Source organism: Nasonia vitripennis (genome assembly GCF_009193385.2).
Source record: "Nasonia vitripennis strain AsymCx chromosome 1 unlocalized genomic scaffold, Nvit_psr_1.1 chr1_random0005, whole genome shotgun sequence".
Lineage (NCBI taxonomy): Eukaryota > Metazoa > Arthropoda > Insecta > Hymenoptera > Pteromalidae > Nasonia > Nasonia vitripennis.
Window position 1 is genome coordinate 3,914,315 of NW_022279591.1, and position 15,660 is coordinate 3,929,974.

General features: G+C 32.2%; 1 protein-coding gene across 7 annotated transcripts in view; it reads left to right on the top strand.

Annotated features, from left to right (window-relative positions):
• The window catches only part of LOC103317675 (protein strawberry notch), a 340,816-nt gene that overhangs the window by 268,481 nt on the left and 56,675 nt on the right, over nt 1-15,660 (top strand). For 6 of the 7 annotated variants that reach the window (XM_031920743.2, XM_031920738.2, XM_031920751.2 and 3 more), the window contains one exon: nt 5,892-6,275. The exons of the other annotated variant lie outside the window; for it this stretch is intronic. In XM_031920743.2, the coding sequence (XP_031776603.1) occupies nt 5,892-6,275 (384 nt within the window). The remainder of the gene's footprint in view (nt 1-5,891; nt 6,276-15,660) is intronic. 7 annotated transcript variants of the gene reach the window in all.

Consider the following 15,660-nt stretch of genomic DNA (forward strand, 5'->3'; position numbering starts at 1 on the left):
TTAATTGAAACAAAGAATTAAATCAAGGTGTCCTTCAAAGATATCCCTTTTATTTGTGGCGCCGTGTTTTCCTTATTACTCCCGATTTCACTTTCAATATTTTTTTCGTTTATAATTTCGTCGAATTTTAGACGCGTCTTCGAAGCAATTATTTGTAAAGGGTTAATTATATTTTTAGTTGGCGTAGAGAGCTGTTCATATTCTCTGTGCGATCGCGAGTGTCGTTAGGACTATTCTTGAATGCAGCGATTCCCCAAAAATTTGAGAGTCGTCGGCGGACGTAGTCGTATACGTAAGAAGGTTTTTCTCCCTTTCTAAATTTTTCGCTTAATTCGTCAACGTTCTCCGAACTTTGAAAATAGTCGTCTACAACTTCTTTTTTCACGCAGGGACCCAACTGGATTTTCAAGTAATTCGCAAATTTATCTTTTCTCCTGCTTCTCGCGCGACTTCTTTTGCTGATTTTGCCAGGAACTGTTTCGATAGTATTAGCTTCTGTCGTATTGATAGCAGTCATGTTTTCGATGGTTAAGCTTATCGAGGAACTGGATAAATTCTGTATATTTTCTAAATTAAGGGGATGTTGACCCAAAAGCTTCCTAAATCTGCTACGGGGTATTTTGTATTAGATATATTGCCAAGAAAGCAGCTATTATCACAATAAACAAGCATGTCTCAACAAAAATGCTAAAATCCGTTTGGGATTTTTCAGCCCAAATGTTCAGACCATGAAGTTGGCTGCACACGGCTAGTGTTAAGACCGTGCATTTAGCCGCACATATTGCTTTTCCACATACTTATACAGGCTAGTAGGATTACTGATGTGATCACACATATACCGACCAGCGGGACTACGAATGTGATTTCATTTTTTTTTTTATTTAATATCAAGTGGCGAGGTAGCGGTAGCCAGGGTAGCCGTTGACAACGTCTAGGTGGAGTGCACCGTGGTTTTTTTGTGTCTAGGTGTAAAAATCATTCGAGGGAGGTGTCTAGAGGTACAGGGGGTCCGATGACGACGTCTAGGTGGTGCGCTCTATGGTATTTGGTATTTGGTGTCTGGGTATAAAAATCATTCCAGGGCGGTGTCTAGGTGTACAGGGTGGCCGATGACGAGGGCTAGGAGTTCGCCCCGTGGTTTTTGGTGTCTAGGTGTAAAAATAATTTGATCGCAGTGTCTAGGTGTACAAGGTGGCCGGTGACGAGGTCTAGGTTGCGCGCTTCGTGGTTTTTTGTGTCTAGGTGTAAAAATCATTCAAAGAAGGTGTCTAGAGGTACAGGGTGGACAATAACAACGTCTAGGTGGTGCAATTTATGGTATTTGGTGTCTAGGTATAAAAATCGTTCAAGAGTTGTGCCTAGGTGTACAGGGTGGCCGATATCGAGGTCTAGGAGGAACGCCCCGTAGTTTTTGGTGTCTAGGTAAATAAATCGTATGAGAACGGTGTCTAGGTAAATAAATCATATGAGGACGGCGTCTAGGTGTACAGGGTGGCCGATGACGATGTCTACGTAGCGCGCTCCGTAGTTTTTGGTATCCAATTTTTTTTAACTTGCATTATCAATCATGGCCACCATACTAATTAGTGTTTTCATGTTAATGATAAAAATTTTACAAAAAAAACCATGGTCTTAACCAAGGTACTTAAGACGCTTACATATTATTTTTAGGACAAATATAAAATAAGCAAAATAATTTACCTTAAAAGACCGAAATCCCTAGAAAAAATTGTCTTTTAAAAAAGTAAAAGGTTAGACAAGTTTGATATATCCCGCAACGAAATTACAGATAAAAAAGAACTGAGATCAATCAAATAAAGTCAAGTTAATTATATATTTAATCATAATAAAACAAAAAAATTATTCTGTTCAATTAGAGTTAAGTTATATGTTGATCCATTAGAAACAACTCTCAAGATACCTACTACGTAACTTGCCATCTTCGTTTCATTTTGTTTTCTGGTGAACAACTAAAATTCTCTTTGTATGTATTAGAACGTGATACAGGCACCATAAGTACAAAAAAAGGGCATGACAAGTTACGTAGTAGGTATTTTGAGAGTTGTTTCTAATGGATCAACATATAAATTAACTCTAAGTTAAGTAAGCCCTTAATTGAACAGAAATATTTTTTTGCATTATTATGATTAAATATATAATTAACTTGACTTTGTTTGATTGATCTCAGTTCTTTTTATCTGTAATTTCGTTGCGGAATATATCAAACTCGCCTAACCTTTTACTTTTTTAATACATACATGTTTTCTGATTCTGAATTAACTATTTAAATTATTTAAAGTATTTAAAATAATGAGGTTTAAGTTTTTTTATAAAAATTATATGATTTGACATTGTGGCGGATGCTCCTTCGGTAAAATAATTAAGATTGAAAGTATTTCAAAAATCATCAATATACTGTATATTTTAACGATATTTTATCTATTAGAACTATAAATTTTGTTGGAGTAGCTATGTGCTAAAGAACTGGCAGTGGTTTTTTAGTTTGTACAAAAGGTGACTTCTTCCAAAATTTTAGCCCAATCGGTCGGAAATTGCATGAAATATCTTACACATTTTTCGATGACAAAACTATAACGCACTTCCGTGTCGCGGTCGTGCCTAAAAAACGTGGAGAATCGACTTAATTTCCGAAATATATTGATGCGTGTGTCACTTGTATATTGCTTCCTCCTAGAGGAAGCTGTGTAATAGTAAAATTTTGAGTTTCGTCAAAACTTCTACAAAATACTTTTTGGTGTGTTAAAAGTTCAAATCAAGTGTTTTTAGAAAATGTTCGTATGGATGTGTGTGTGTGTGTGTGTGTGTGTGTATGTATACCGTAATATTTCTGGAACTACTCCGTCAATATCGATAAAATTTGACATGCATATCTATTTTTACATTTTGAATTCGGGAAAACAGTTATTTTTTATTTTCTCAACTATTTTTTTATGGCCATTTTTCAATTTTTGAAAAACACTATTTTACGTTTTTTTGAATCATCCCATTGTTACAAACAATTCAGCTAAAATGTATTTGAAAGAGAATAAAATTGCCTACATTTCCTTGTTTGGTCCTCGGGATATCACTACTTTGTTCGGCAGATAAAATGAAAGAGGTGGTTTTTTTTTTAATTCATATTTCTTGAACTAAACATCATAACCTCACGAAAAAAATCATGTCGATGGGTCACGTGCCAAACTATATTTTATTAAAATTTCAAGTGATTTGACAACTTATTTTTTTAATAATAAATCGAGAACTGAAAAAATGAGTTTTTTTGTGCCTCGATTACGGACGTAAAAAGAACTTATTGCTCTTGAGATTTTGGGAAAAAGTAGATATTTTAAACCGCTCAGCTTTTAAACCCCTATGGTTCTTAAGGTATCGAGGTTTTAATTTTTTTATGAAAATTTTTTGATTCCTTATATCTGTAATACAACGTAGTCAAATGCTTCAAAATTTTATTTAATGATTTAGCATGAAAAAGCTATCTACCGCTAAAATTTTAAACGATTTCGTCAAGCGGTTGTCAAGTACAGAGCTAAAATGTAAAAACCTATTTTTCACAAAACTTTTGCTTCCTCTTAAAGGGGTGTCGTTGCAAGTCGTTAAAGTCCCTATCTATGAATTTATGTCATATTCTGTGACGAAAATTGACGGCAGCCGTCGTATTCTATAATAAAAAAACAGAGCGGTCTGCAAACTTTTAGACAATAAACCATCCAAAACTTATATATTAAATTATGTATCAAAACCCGCCTCATATACTAGCAGGCAGATTATACTTTATATTGAAACAATATTTTATTTATTAGACCTATAAATTTAGTTGGAGAAAGCTATGTGCCAATGATTTGGCAGCGGTTTTTTTATCATGATTATCTCCAGCATCATCTAATCTGGACGACATCTGATAATATGTATTCAGCATTTTTATGAAATTAATTTCGTACTTTTAGTATATGTAAAAAATTATATTTTTTCTGTATCAATTAAAAGATATATATATATATATATATATATATATATATATATATATATATATATTTCTGCGTACGTACGTACTTATGTTTCTTTGCTAATGTTTATTATTAATGTTTATAAAAACTAATTATTCGAAAATTATATTTCTGAGAAAAATCTATGTGTTGGTATGCAAAGATTACAATTAATGTTAAAAAATTAATTTTCACAAAATATTTTTACGAAATATAGAGGTGTTTACAGAAGGCCTCATTTTCTAAGATAAAGAATTTTAATAATATGTAGACTTTTGTTAATCTTTGTTTTTTTTTATTTTATAACAGAGAGCGAATGGAAGATTTCGTAGTGATTAATCGCTTTGTCATCAGTATCTTTAAGTTAGTCGTTGTATGTAAGGAGGCCAAATTTACGTTTGCAGGACATTGTCTAACGTCGTTACTAATTTAAATTTTACTACAAATGAAAACTTATTTTGTTGACTTTTTATATAGGAATCGTTTTTACTAGCCAGGGGACGAAATTTAATAATATCATTGCATAAAAAATCTTAATTTATGCATCTTAGAATCGAATTTATTATGTCTCACCAAGACATGTTATGAGAACTCGAAATACCTGACAATTTAATTTTATAGGATTTAGGATAAAGGAGTGCAAGCTTTTTAGATATTCTATCTTACTCTTAAGTAATACATTTTGGTTTTCGAGTGAACATGATCTCTTCTTATGAGTTTTGACAAGGACTTTAATTATTTTAAATAGATTAAATAGTTTATCAATGCATTTACAAGTAATTTTAGTATTTTGGTTTATACCGGTGTAAATAGCCGCAATCATACCGTTTTGTATAAGCAGATTAGAATTTACATTTTTAGTGCTCATTTTTTGGTTACGGAGAAACTGACCTACACTAGTGATTCAAAAGTGATGGAGCACACTGTAGACTAGTATAGTGTAATAAGCACCTAAAACGACTCCTGGTGGCAAAATTTAAAAGCTTGATGTCTCTACATATTCCAATTAAGCCACAAATTTGGAGGTTAGCTTCGCAAGTCATGCTGAAAAATACAGGAATAAAGCTGTGCAGCCGCAAATGGAGATAACACTCACTGATACTGCTGCATACAAGGCGCTTGCAACAATCAATCGACGGCTCTGACATTTTTTCTTTTCTCGTTTGTATTTTCTCTGTTTTTAAGAGCTGCGTTAGTACACGGACGACGCAAAAGACGAGCAAGTCGGCAGCAACACAAACTTACGCACAATGAATATAATATTATTGGGGGATAAAGTTCAAGTAGAAGCTAACTATGAGGTGCCGCAAGAAATGTGATAGACCAATGTTAGATAAACAATCGGGAAAAGAAAAAGAAAGATTTGATGCGGCTGACTTGAAAAAATGCCGATACTGTAGATAGTTGTTGTGCTAAGTGTCCTCAGACATGTGTCACAGTCGAGCGTCAGACTATCCCATGGCCGATCAGTAAACGAATCATTACTCTGAACTATGACCACTAATTAGTAAATAAAGCTTATTGGCACAAATCACTGCCTTCTTCTTCTGTCTGTCTTGGTGCTTTCAGAGCTTCCTCCTATTTCCATGTTTTTCTAAATATTTTTTATAACAATTGTAATGCAGTTTACTTTTACAAAAGGTACAACTTTTATAAATATCAAAACATATTTAAGCAGGGGGATTATGAAATTAAAAAAAATAATTAAATAAACTGACAAATCAGACATTACACATCTGGCACAAATTTTTTTTATAAAATACATTATGAAAAATAATTCACAAATTTATTTTTTCAACATTCTGACGATATAATAAAAAATATTAAAATATTATTATATTTGTTAGCTTATGTGATTGAAAAAATAAAAAAAATTTTATTTTATTTTAGATTTATGGATGGAGAAAAAACAGTCGCAATAATTTCTGAAGCAGCAAGTAGTGGCATATCTTTACAAAGTGATCGCCGGGCACGAAATCAAATGAGACGTGTTCATATCACTCTTGAGCTTCCCTGGAGTGCAGATCGGGCTATCCAGCAATTTGGAAGAACGCATCGGTCAAATCAAGTTAACGCACCCGAATATTTATTCTTAATTTCAGATTTAGCAGGTGAACGTAGATTTGCTTCAGTTGTTGCAAAACGATTAGAGAGCCTTGGAGCATTGACTCACGGTGACCGTCGAGCCACAGAAACGCGTGATCTCTCCCAATTCAATATTGACAATAAATACGGCCGAACTGCCCTTGAAGCCGTAATGAAAACGATAATAGGGTGAGTTAGTTCAACTAGTGTATCTCAAATTTGTTTAGTTTTACAAGTAACAAACCTACCATCAAAATTTTTGATAAAACACGCGGACAAAGTGTTTATAAAATAAAAAAATCTGGTTGTCTCGGTGACAGCCGATAGAAGTAAATACTGAATTAGGTGTGTGGTGAACTTCATTTTTTGTTTTAATTAGTTGAGATAATAAAAATATGAATATCACTTCCCTACTGAAAAAGCTTCAGTGAAAATCAGATGATTTCCAGGTAATTTTCAAGGGAAAAGCGTGCCAATTTCGTATTTGATTAGCAGATGATTTTCACGTGAAAAGCACGTGACCCCTTATTTTAAAAATCAATTTTTTTCGCATTCGATTAGCAGATGATTTTTAGATGAAAATCATGTAACCTTTTATTACTTTGAAATATTATGTTTTGGATTTATATTTGCTATAATTTAATGAACTTTTTAAACATTATTATTCTTATTATTTTTATTATAATGGTTATAATGCTACATTGTTTGCGTTTGCTATTTCGAAATAATTATTCAAATAGACTGTTGATATTTAGTGATAAAATTTATCGTTCGCAAAGATTAATAGAATCTTTTCGTTTATTATTTATATTATTATTTGTTTATTTTTTAAATTGTAAATTGCTCATTTTAATTACTTTTAAATAAGTGTACAATAATAATAAAAACTTTAATTGATAGAGAGGGATAATCAGTATCAGTAAGTTTATTTGTGGTTAGGTAGCTTTTTCCACTACCTCCAGGTTCATTAATAAAGAAACAGTTTACTTGATAAGCCTTGTTAATTACACTATTAGCAGAAAATGCTCGCTTCGCTCGCGATTTACAAATTAATTGTGATGATATTTAAGGGAATGTCGTCCCAAAAAACACTGTTTTTCTATTACATAAAACTTTTTGAATAAAGTTTTCAAATGAAAAACCGAGTCTGTAGCGCCGTAGTGTTAAGTTTAATAAATCGTTCTACTGAACGAAAAATTCGATCGGACTTTCTGTTTTTCTAGAAGTTTGAAAATACAAAATACTCCGTGGTGAATTTGAGAAGCTTTTGCGCCGACGTCCCCTTAATTATTTGACGTGTTATTATCAAGTGGCGCGGTAGCGCCACGAAGGCGAGTTTCAGAAGCGGACGAAGCCGCGGCGCCCGTGACACTATTTACTTCTATATTGGTGTTCGTATTTTTCATGATACAGAAAAAAATGCTTATCATTACTGTTCGTGAGTTTTTCGGCTTATCAGTATGTTTTCTGAGCTGAACTATGGTTTCCAATGAATAGTACATTGTACAACAAGGGGCGAAAATGGGCTTTTCCAAGCGAGGATGATGTTGGAGCACGAGTAGTAGTCGAGGGCGCCGAAGGCGCCCGAGACGGACACGAGTGTTCAAACATCATCCGCGTCTGGAAAAGCACATTCGCCCCTCGTTGTTCACCGTGCTTTTTATAACAAGTGTATAAGGAAGACCATTTGGGTCGCCTATGAAGTGGATCGAGAATGGAGTTTTTTGAGTCGTCCACTACGGTGGGCGTGTATAGATTCATATATATGTGTGTATATATATGCATATTTTATTTAATTATTTTATTTATTTCAATATATTTTTAGTAAAGCTTTTAAAATTTAGTAAATCAAAATTTTAATAAACTGCAAATTTTGAAAAATTTTGAAAATTTTGAAAAATTTTGAAAATTTTGAAAAATTTTGGAAAATTTTGATATTTTGGAAATTGTTTCAACAGTTTTTAACCATTTAAAGCTTTAGTAAGGAGATGAACAAAAAAAAATGAATCGAGCGGACCGAACAAAACGTAAGGGGCATGGCAAGTTACGTAGTAAGTATCTTGAGAGTTGTTTATACTTGATCAATATATTACTTTAGTTAAAATTACCAATCATTTGACTGAGCCCTTAATTAAACATGATGATTATTTGTTAGTTGTGTTATAAATGAAATAATATGATTGTAAACTTGACTTTTTTTAATTGATCTCAGTTGTTTTTTAATCTGTAATTTCACAGTAAAAATAATTATTGACATTCATGATGATACGCAAAACATCAAACGCGCCTAACCTTTTTACTTTGGTTAAGTTTTTTTTTAAAGATTAAATATAGTTTTAAATATTAGATGTACACTCGATGGTAGTTAATTCTTGTAAAACGTTTTTAAAATGCTTTAATAAAATTGCCAGATTGATAAATTCTAACCAATCAAAAGCACGACTTCAAAAACGTTTTATAAGAATACATTCAATACAGCCAACGTTATATAAAATTTGTTATAGCTACTAGTACACAGGACCGGCTTAAAAATTATAAAATAAAATAGAAATAAATTTTAAATATTAAAAAATGTTTTTAAACTCTTTGTAAATATTTGATGACAGTATTAATTATATTAACAAAATCTAACAAAAAAATAATATTAATTGAACATTTTTTTTTATTTATATTTATAAGAAAATGTAAATTGTGAGATTATAACAATCATAACATTTATATTCTGTACTAAAATGTAATACATAATACGATATTTACTTTTATATTAAATGATAACAATATTTTCAATCCCAAACAAAAAAGAAAAATGAAAACAAAAAAAAACGTTATGAATTACAGATGACAGTAGAAAAATATCGGAATTGAGGCACAGATAACAGTAATCTTTTGTTGTCTTCAGTTTTATTTAATTTGCTAGATACTTCAGTTATATTTTTTTTTTCAGGTGTACAATTTTACAATTTAGAAAATAAATAAAAAAATGAATACAACAGACAATAACTATTAATAAGTGAAGACAACAGTTTTTTCATAGTTCAAAACAGTTTTATTCATTTTATAATTGCTGTTTTCTACATTCACTAGTTTGTTTCCAATCAAAACAGCTATCTTCGGATTTCTACACATTTTTCTTAACTTTTTTAAAAACACGCCTTTAATAACATAAAAAAGAAAATGAACTTTTTAAAAAGTAAAAGGTTAGGCGAGTAAAAAAGAATTGAGATCAAAAAACCAAAGTCAAGTTTATTATATTTAATCATCATGAAGCAACAAAATTTTTTTGGTCAATAAAGGGCTTACTTAACTTAAAGTTAAATTATATACTGATCAATTAGGAACAACTCTCAAGATAATTACTACGTAACTTGCCATGACCGTTTCATTTTGTTTATTGGTGAACAACAAAATTTTTTTTTATGTATTAGAATGTCATAAAAACACCATAAGTATAGTGAAACGGTCATGGCAAGTTACGTAGTAATTATCTTGAGAGGTGTTCCTAATTGATCAGTATATAATTTAACTTTAAGTTAAGTAAGTAGTTATTGACCAAAATTAATTGTGTTGCTTCATTATGATTAAATATAATAAACTGGATTTTGGTTGATTGATCTCAGTTCTTTTTTATTCGCTTTTCCGTTAAATTTCCTAAAAACAAAACATAACCATCTTTAGCACCTTTTGACCATGGTTTTATTGTAACAGTTTTATCACTAAGGTGAAATCACTGATTATTCTAATGCACTACCATCGAATGATTTCTACACCTAGACACCAAAACTAAGTGCGAACTACCTAGACTTCGTCATCGGCCACCCTGTACACCTAGATGCCGTTCCCGTATGATTTATTTACCGAGACACCAAATACCACGGAGCGCACCACCTAGACCTCGTCATCGGTCACCCCGTACACTGAGACACCGCCCTCGATTACCTAGTACCTATTGTTGTATTTACCTAGACATACAAAATTACGGATCGTACCACCTAGACCTCGTCATCGGCCACCCCGTACACCGAGACACCGCCCTCGAATAATGTATTTACCTAGACATACAAAATTACGGATCGTACCACCTAGACCTCGTCATCGGCCACCTCGTACACCTAGACACCGCCTTCGAATTATTTCTACACCTCGACACTAAAAACTACATGTGAGCGAGCATGCAGAAAACCGACGAGAAAACAATATCCATCTGTGTATAGCTGTGCGGCCAACTTTACGATCCTAACACTTGTTGCGGCTAACTTAACGGTCCTAACATTTTTTTATTTGATTTGAGCATTTTGTGAATGACACACTTGTGTATTATATCAAAGGTAGTTTTTATCAACTTTTTTATTGAAAATCATAGTTAGGCATAATAAAACATGATATAAGTTAAAATATATTAGAGACAAGAAAGAAATGCATTTATTTCTTTTTAATGAAAAATGCGAACCTTAACATAGAAGTAAATAGTAGCGTGGTCACCGCGTCTTCGTCTGCTTCTAAACTCGCCTTCGTGGCGCTACCGCGCCACTTGATAAAATAATCTATCTGTTGAAATCTGGCACTATCCGCAATAAACTATAAAAAAGTGAAAAAAACTTATAATACCTGTAAATAACTGTTGACTTTGTTTTAGTCTGAAATCTTCAGATGGAAATTGATATGTGCAAAATTTTTGTTCAACTAAGGATCAATATAAGTATGGGAAATTATGTAATTTATACAAAATAATATTTTATATCCTAATATAAAAATTAATTAATTTTATTATTATTTTATTTAATACTTATCTAAATTATTAAATAAGTCAGTATTTAAAATATATTACCATATAGTGTGCGTATTTTCCTGTATCAGGATTGTGGAATGAATGCAGAATGCTTTAATGCATTTATTTTTAAATACAGTTTTACTATTTAAAAAATTATAATAAACTTAGAGTATTTCAAAAGTAAACCTAAAAGAGCAGTATACCTAATAGTAGAGATATCATTTGAGATTAATCAATAGAAATAGAATAGACTATTATAGAATAGATAATTAATAAAAACGTTAAAATATCGAAAATTCACATCAGCTTGGGATGTGTAGTAAATTTGTATAAAATATATTTTAATATTATAGTAAACATATATAATACATTAATGAAAGTATATAATTTATGATAATGTTTGTTTAAACATCTATTTGATTATAAGTTACGGTTTATTTAAAAAAATTTATATTGTTTAATATTAATTTCTCTTTCTCTACTGATAAACTCATGTGAGTGCTCTTTATATAAAGAGAATAATTACATAACGATTTTTGTAATTTCATATTCACAAACACATAGCTTTGAAAAAAGGATCATATTTTCATAAATGATTATTCGCAGCATCCCTTTCATCAGGATCCTGGGATCGATCAAATCTGCAGATTACATCTTGTGATATGCATAAATGCATTTAGCATTAGTCATTTTATATTCACAAACTGATATCATTGAAAGAGAGATCATATCTGCACAAAAACTTATTCGCAGCATTCTTTTGATCTTGACCAAAACTGCAGATTACATTTTGTGATATGCATGAAACCATACGGCATTCGTCATTTCATATTCACAAACACATAGTTTTAAAAGAAAGAACATATCTGTACTAATAATTATTTGCAGCATCCCATTTATCTCGACCAAAATTGCAAATTTCATCTCGTGATATGCATGTGCGTCATTTCATATTCACAAACACATAAAATTAAAAAAAGATTATACCTGCACAAATAAATATTTGCAGCATTCCTTTAATCTCTACCAAAACTGCAGATTTTATCTTGTGATATGAATGACTACTTACAGCATTCGTCATTATATGTCACGAACACAAAACTTTAAAAAAACGATTATAATTGCACGAGTAATTATTTGCAGCATCCCATTTATGTAAATCGAATTTGCAAATAACATTTTGTGATATGCATGAATACATAAATTGTCATTTCATATTCAAAAACAAATAACTGCATGAAAAAAAATATATCTGCACAAATATTTAATCGCAGCATCCCTTTTATCTGGACCAAATTTACTGATTACATCTTATGATATGCACCAATACATAAATCCTTCTGACCTAAACATTTTTTAAAAATCATAAAAGTTAGCGTTTTTTTTTATCTACTTTCGATTACCGAGTGGCACTTCTTTAAATTTCGACTCTAGGAAGAGCTGTACGCCCCCTAACCTCAAAGAAAATACTTTATTACGATTGAAATGCTTATAACTTTTCACAGGAGCGGTCATTTTAACCAGCTAGAGCTTAAATTAAAGCTCTTTTATTTTACTTCTAATTTAAAAATTTATTTTGAGTGCCAGTTTGCTAGTTAGCGATATATATTCTTATCAATTACTACTGTTTTTTTCCCTTCTTGTTTTTCATATACAGGGTGAGTCATTTTAATCTTTAATCTGAATTATCTCGTTGGCAAAGCATGCCAGCGAAAAAAGTTTCGGATAAAAGTTTTAGGATTTTTCCCTGGCTATCTGATGATGACCTTGACAATGTCATTGAGCGTGACCTGCAAGGTCATTTGAAGGTCAAGTCGATTTTTTCAAATAGAAACCCCTACTTTTGGCACCAGAAATGGAAAGAGCGGGAAATTTTACGTTTGAATATGACCTTGCCTTGACCTTGAATTCAATGGTCAAGGTCATTGGTCATGCCGATAACAGTACAACTGGTTAGATGAACTCGAATGCATTCAAGGAGAAAATGTTACCCACAAAAGTTTTCAGTTTTCTCCCCGGCTGACGAATGGTCATCTTGACCCTGTCGTTAAACAGGATCTTCAAGGGCATTTCAAGGTCAAGTTGATTTTTTGAAATGGAAACCCCTACTTTTAGCCCCATAAATGAAAAGAGAGTGACATGCGTTCAAAAATGAAAAAATTTTCAATATTTCCAGAAATTTTCAATATTTTCTAAAATTTTCGTAATTTTTTCAGTTTTCAAAAATTTTCAAAGTCATTCCATTATTTTGTATTAGTGTCAATTTTCAAAATTCTTGATGTAGTTAAGTCATTCCATTATTTTGTATTAGTGTCAATTTTTGAGAGTGAACTACTCTTAACAGTTATGTAGATAGCAAATTAGTGCAGAAAAGCTTAATCGTGTTTTTTACTTCTTGTAAATCGATAATTATTATTGAAAAAAATCTGTTTCCCTGTTTACTGGTCTGTAACAAATTATTTTGATTTTGATCATGGCTGATTATGTTCCCAAAGAAATCGTTGATATGATCATGATTTTGGGAGAAAGTCGAAATAATTATGCAGCAGCTGCCAGACTTTATGCTGAACGCTATCCCAATAGGAGACACCCAAGTAATGTTACTATTCAAACCTTAACTCAGAGAGCTCGAAATGGAGCTTTTGTTCGTCAACGCCGTCATCACGAATACGACGAAAACGATCCTCGTGTTATTACCATTCTAGCGATTATTCATCTTGATCCTCACATTAGTACTCGACAAATAGAAAGAGAAATAGGTATATCTCAATCAACAGCATCCCGAATATTGAGAGCGAGAAGATATCATCCTTATCACATAACATTAACACAACAGTTAACTCCAAATGATATGATTTTGCGAGTACGTTTTTGTCGATGGGCAATACGAATGATTCAACAAGATCAAGACTTTTTCAGGCACGTTCTTTTTTCAGATGAATCAACATTCAGAAACACTGGAGAATTGAATAGACATAATTGCCATTATTGGTCAGATGAAAATCCTCATTGGTTCAGGCCCATAGACAATCAACACCGCTGGAGTGTTATGGTCTGGTGTGGAATCATCAATGGTTATTTGATTGGTCCTTATTTCTTTGAAGAGAACGTGAATGGGGTAAACTTTTTGAGATTACTTCGAGACATTTTACCTGAATTACTAGAAAATGTAGACCTAGCCACAAGGCTAAGAATGTGGATCCAATTAGATGGAGCACCACCACATTATGCACGCATTGTTCGTGATTATTTAAACACCCGCTACAATGGCAGGTGGATTGGGCGAGGTGGCCCAGTTGCCTGGCCCCCTCGTTCACCTGATTTAACCCCTTCCGATTTTTACTTATGGGGATATCTTAAGAATGTTGTTTATGCTCAACGGCCAACAACGCGAGATAATATGATCGAACGCATTCGTACAGCTTGTGCAGCAATCCCTCGAGATGTTCTACTTAGAACCATAAGACAATTCAGAGCTCGACTTGATCTTTGCATCCAACAAAACGGCGGTAATTTCGAACAATTAATCAATGGTTAACTCCAGTTAACATTCCATAAAAATACCAAACAAATAACAAAAAGGGAAAAAACAAAAAAAAAACAAAAAAAAAATAAAACAAAAAACAAAAAATGGGATGCTAAATCCGTTTGACAACCTCCTTGATGATGCATCCTGGGTTCGGCTGATGTAAATAGTATATTGTGCAACTAGGGGGGAAAAGGGCGATTTTTAACGAGGGTGAGATTGGAGCACGAGTTGGAGTCCAGGGCGCCGAAAGCGCCCGAGACGGAGACGAGTGCTCAAATTTCACCCTCGTTAGAAATTGCCCTCCCCCCCTTGTTGCACACTGTACTTTTTTTGACAAATGCCTGTAAAGACCCGTTTTCATGCATATAGAGTGAATGGTAAGTTGCGCATTTTGAGTCGTAAACCACTGTCTTTAAAAAAATATCAATATTTTTCAAAAGTTTTCAAAAATTTGATTATTTTTGAGTGTTTTTGAGTGTTTATGAGTAGCGCTCGAAATGAGCAGCTTGCCATTCACTTTAGAGGCATGGAAACGGGTCTTTTTCATGCACGTGTTAAGAAAAGTTATAAACATTTCAATCGTAATAAAGTATTTTCTTTGAGGTTAGGGGGCGTACAGCTCTTCCTAGGGTCGAAATTTAAAGAAGTGCTACTCGGTAATCGAAAGTAGATGAAAAAACTCTTATAATTTTTTAAAAATTTTTAGGTCAGAAGGATTTTTGAGTACAGCTCTATCTCAGTTAACGCGGAACGCCCCATATATATATATATATATATATATATATATATATATATATATACACATACACACACACACACACACACACACACACACACACATATAAATATATATATGTGTCATAATATGTGTCAAATAATAATACTTTTTAATTGTTTTAACAGCTTCTAATCTACCTGGACCACAACTTGAAAATGTTTTTTAGTAGGAATGTATATTTTTATCATATGTACCTGTCTATATCATTAAATAGTTTTTTGTTTATAAAATACATCAAGTTTTGTGGAATAAATTCAAAAAGAAAATCCGGACGGACGGACGGACATTTTTTAAGTTCTTTCACTGCTAAAAACTAATTGAAATTTGATATTTTTTTTCGGTAACTTGAATGATTTTAGTTCAAAGAACATTTCTACCGTAAAATAGATCTAATTTTTCTTTTTACGAGTTTTGGAGGGTTTTTACAAAATTGACCAAGTATAAAATTTTAATATAGTGTAGATTTATTACTGCATCGAAAATTTCACGTTGTTTTTTC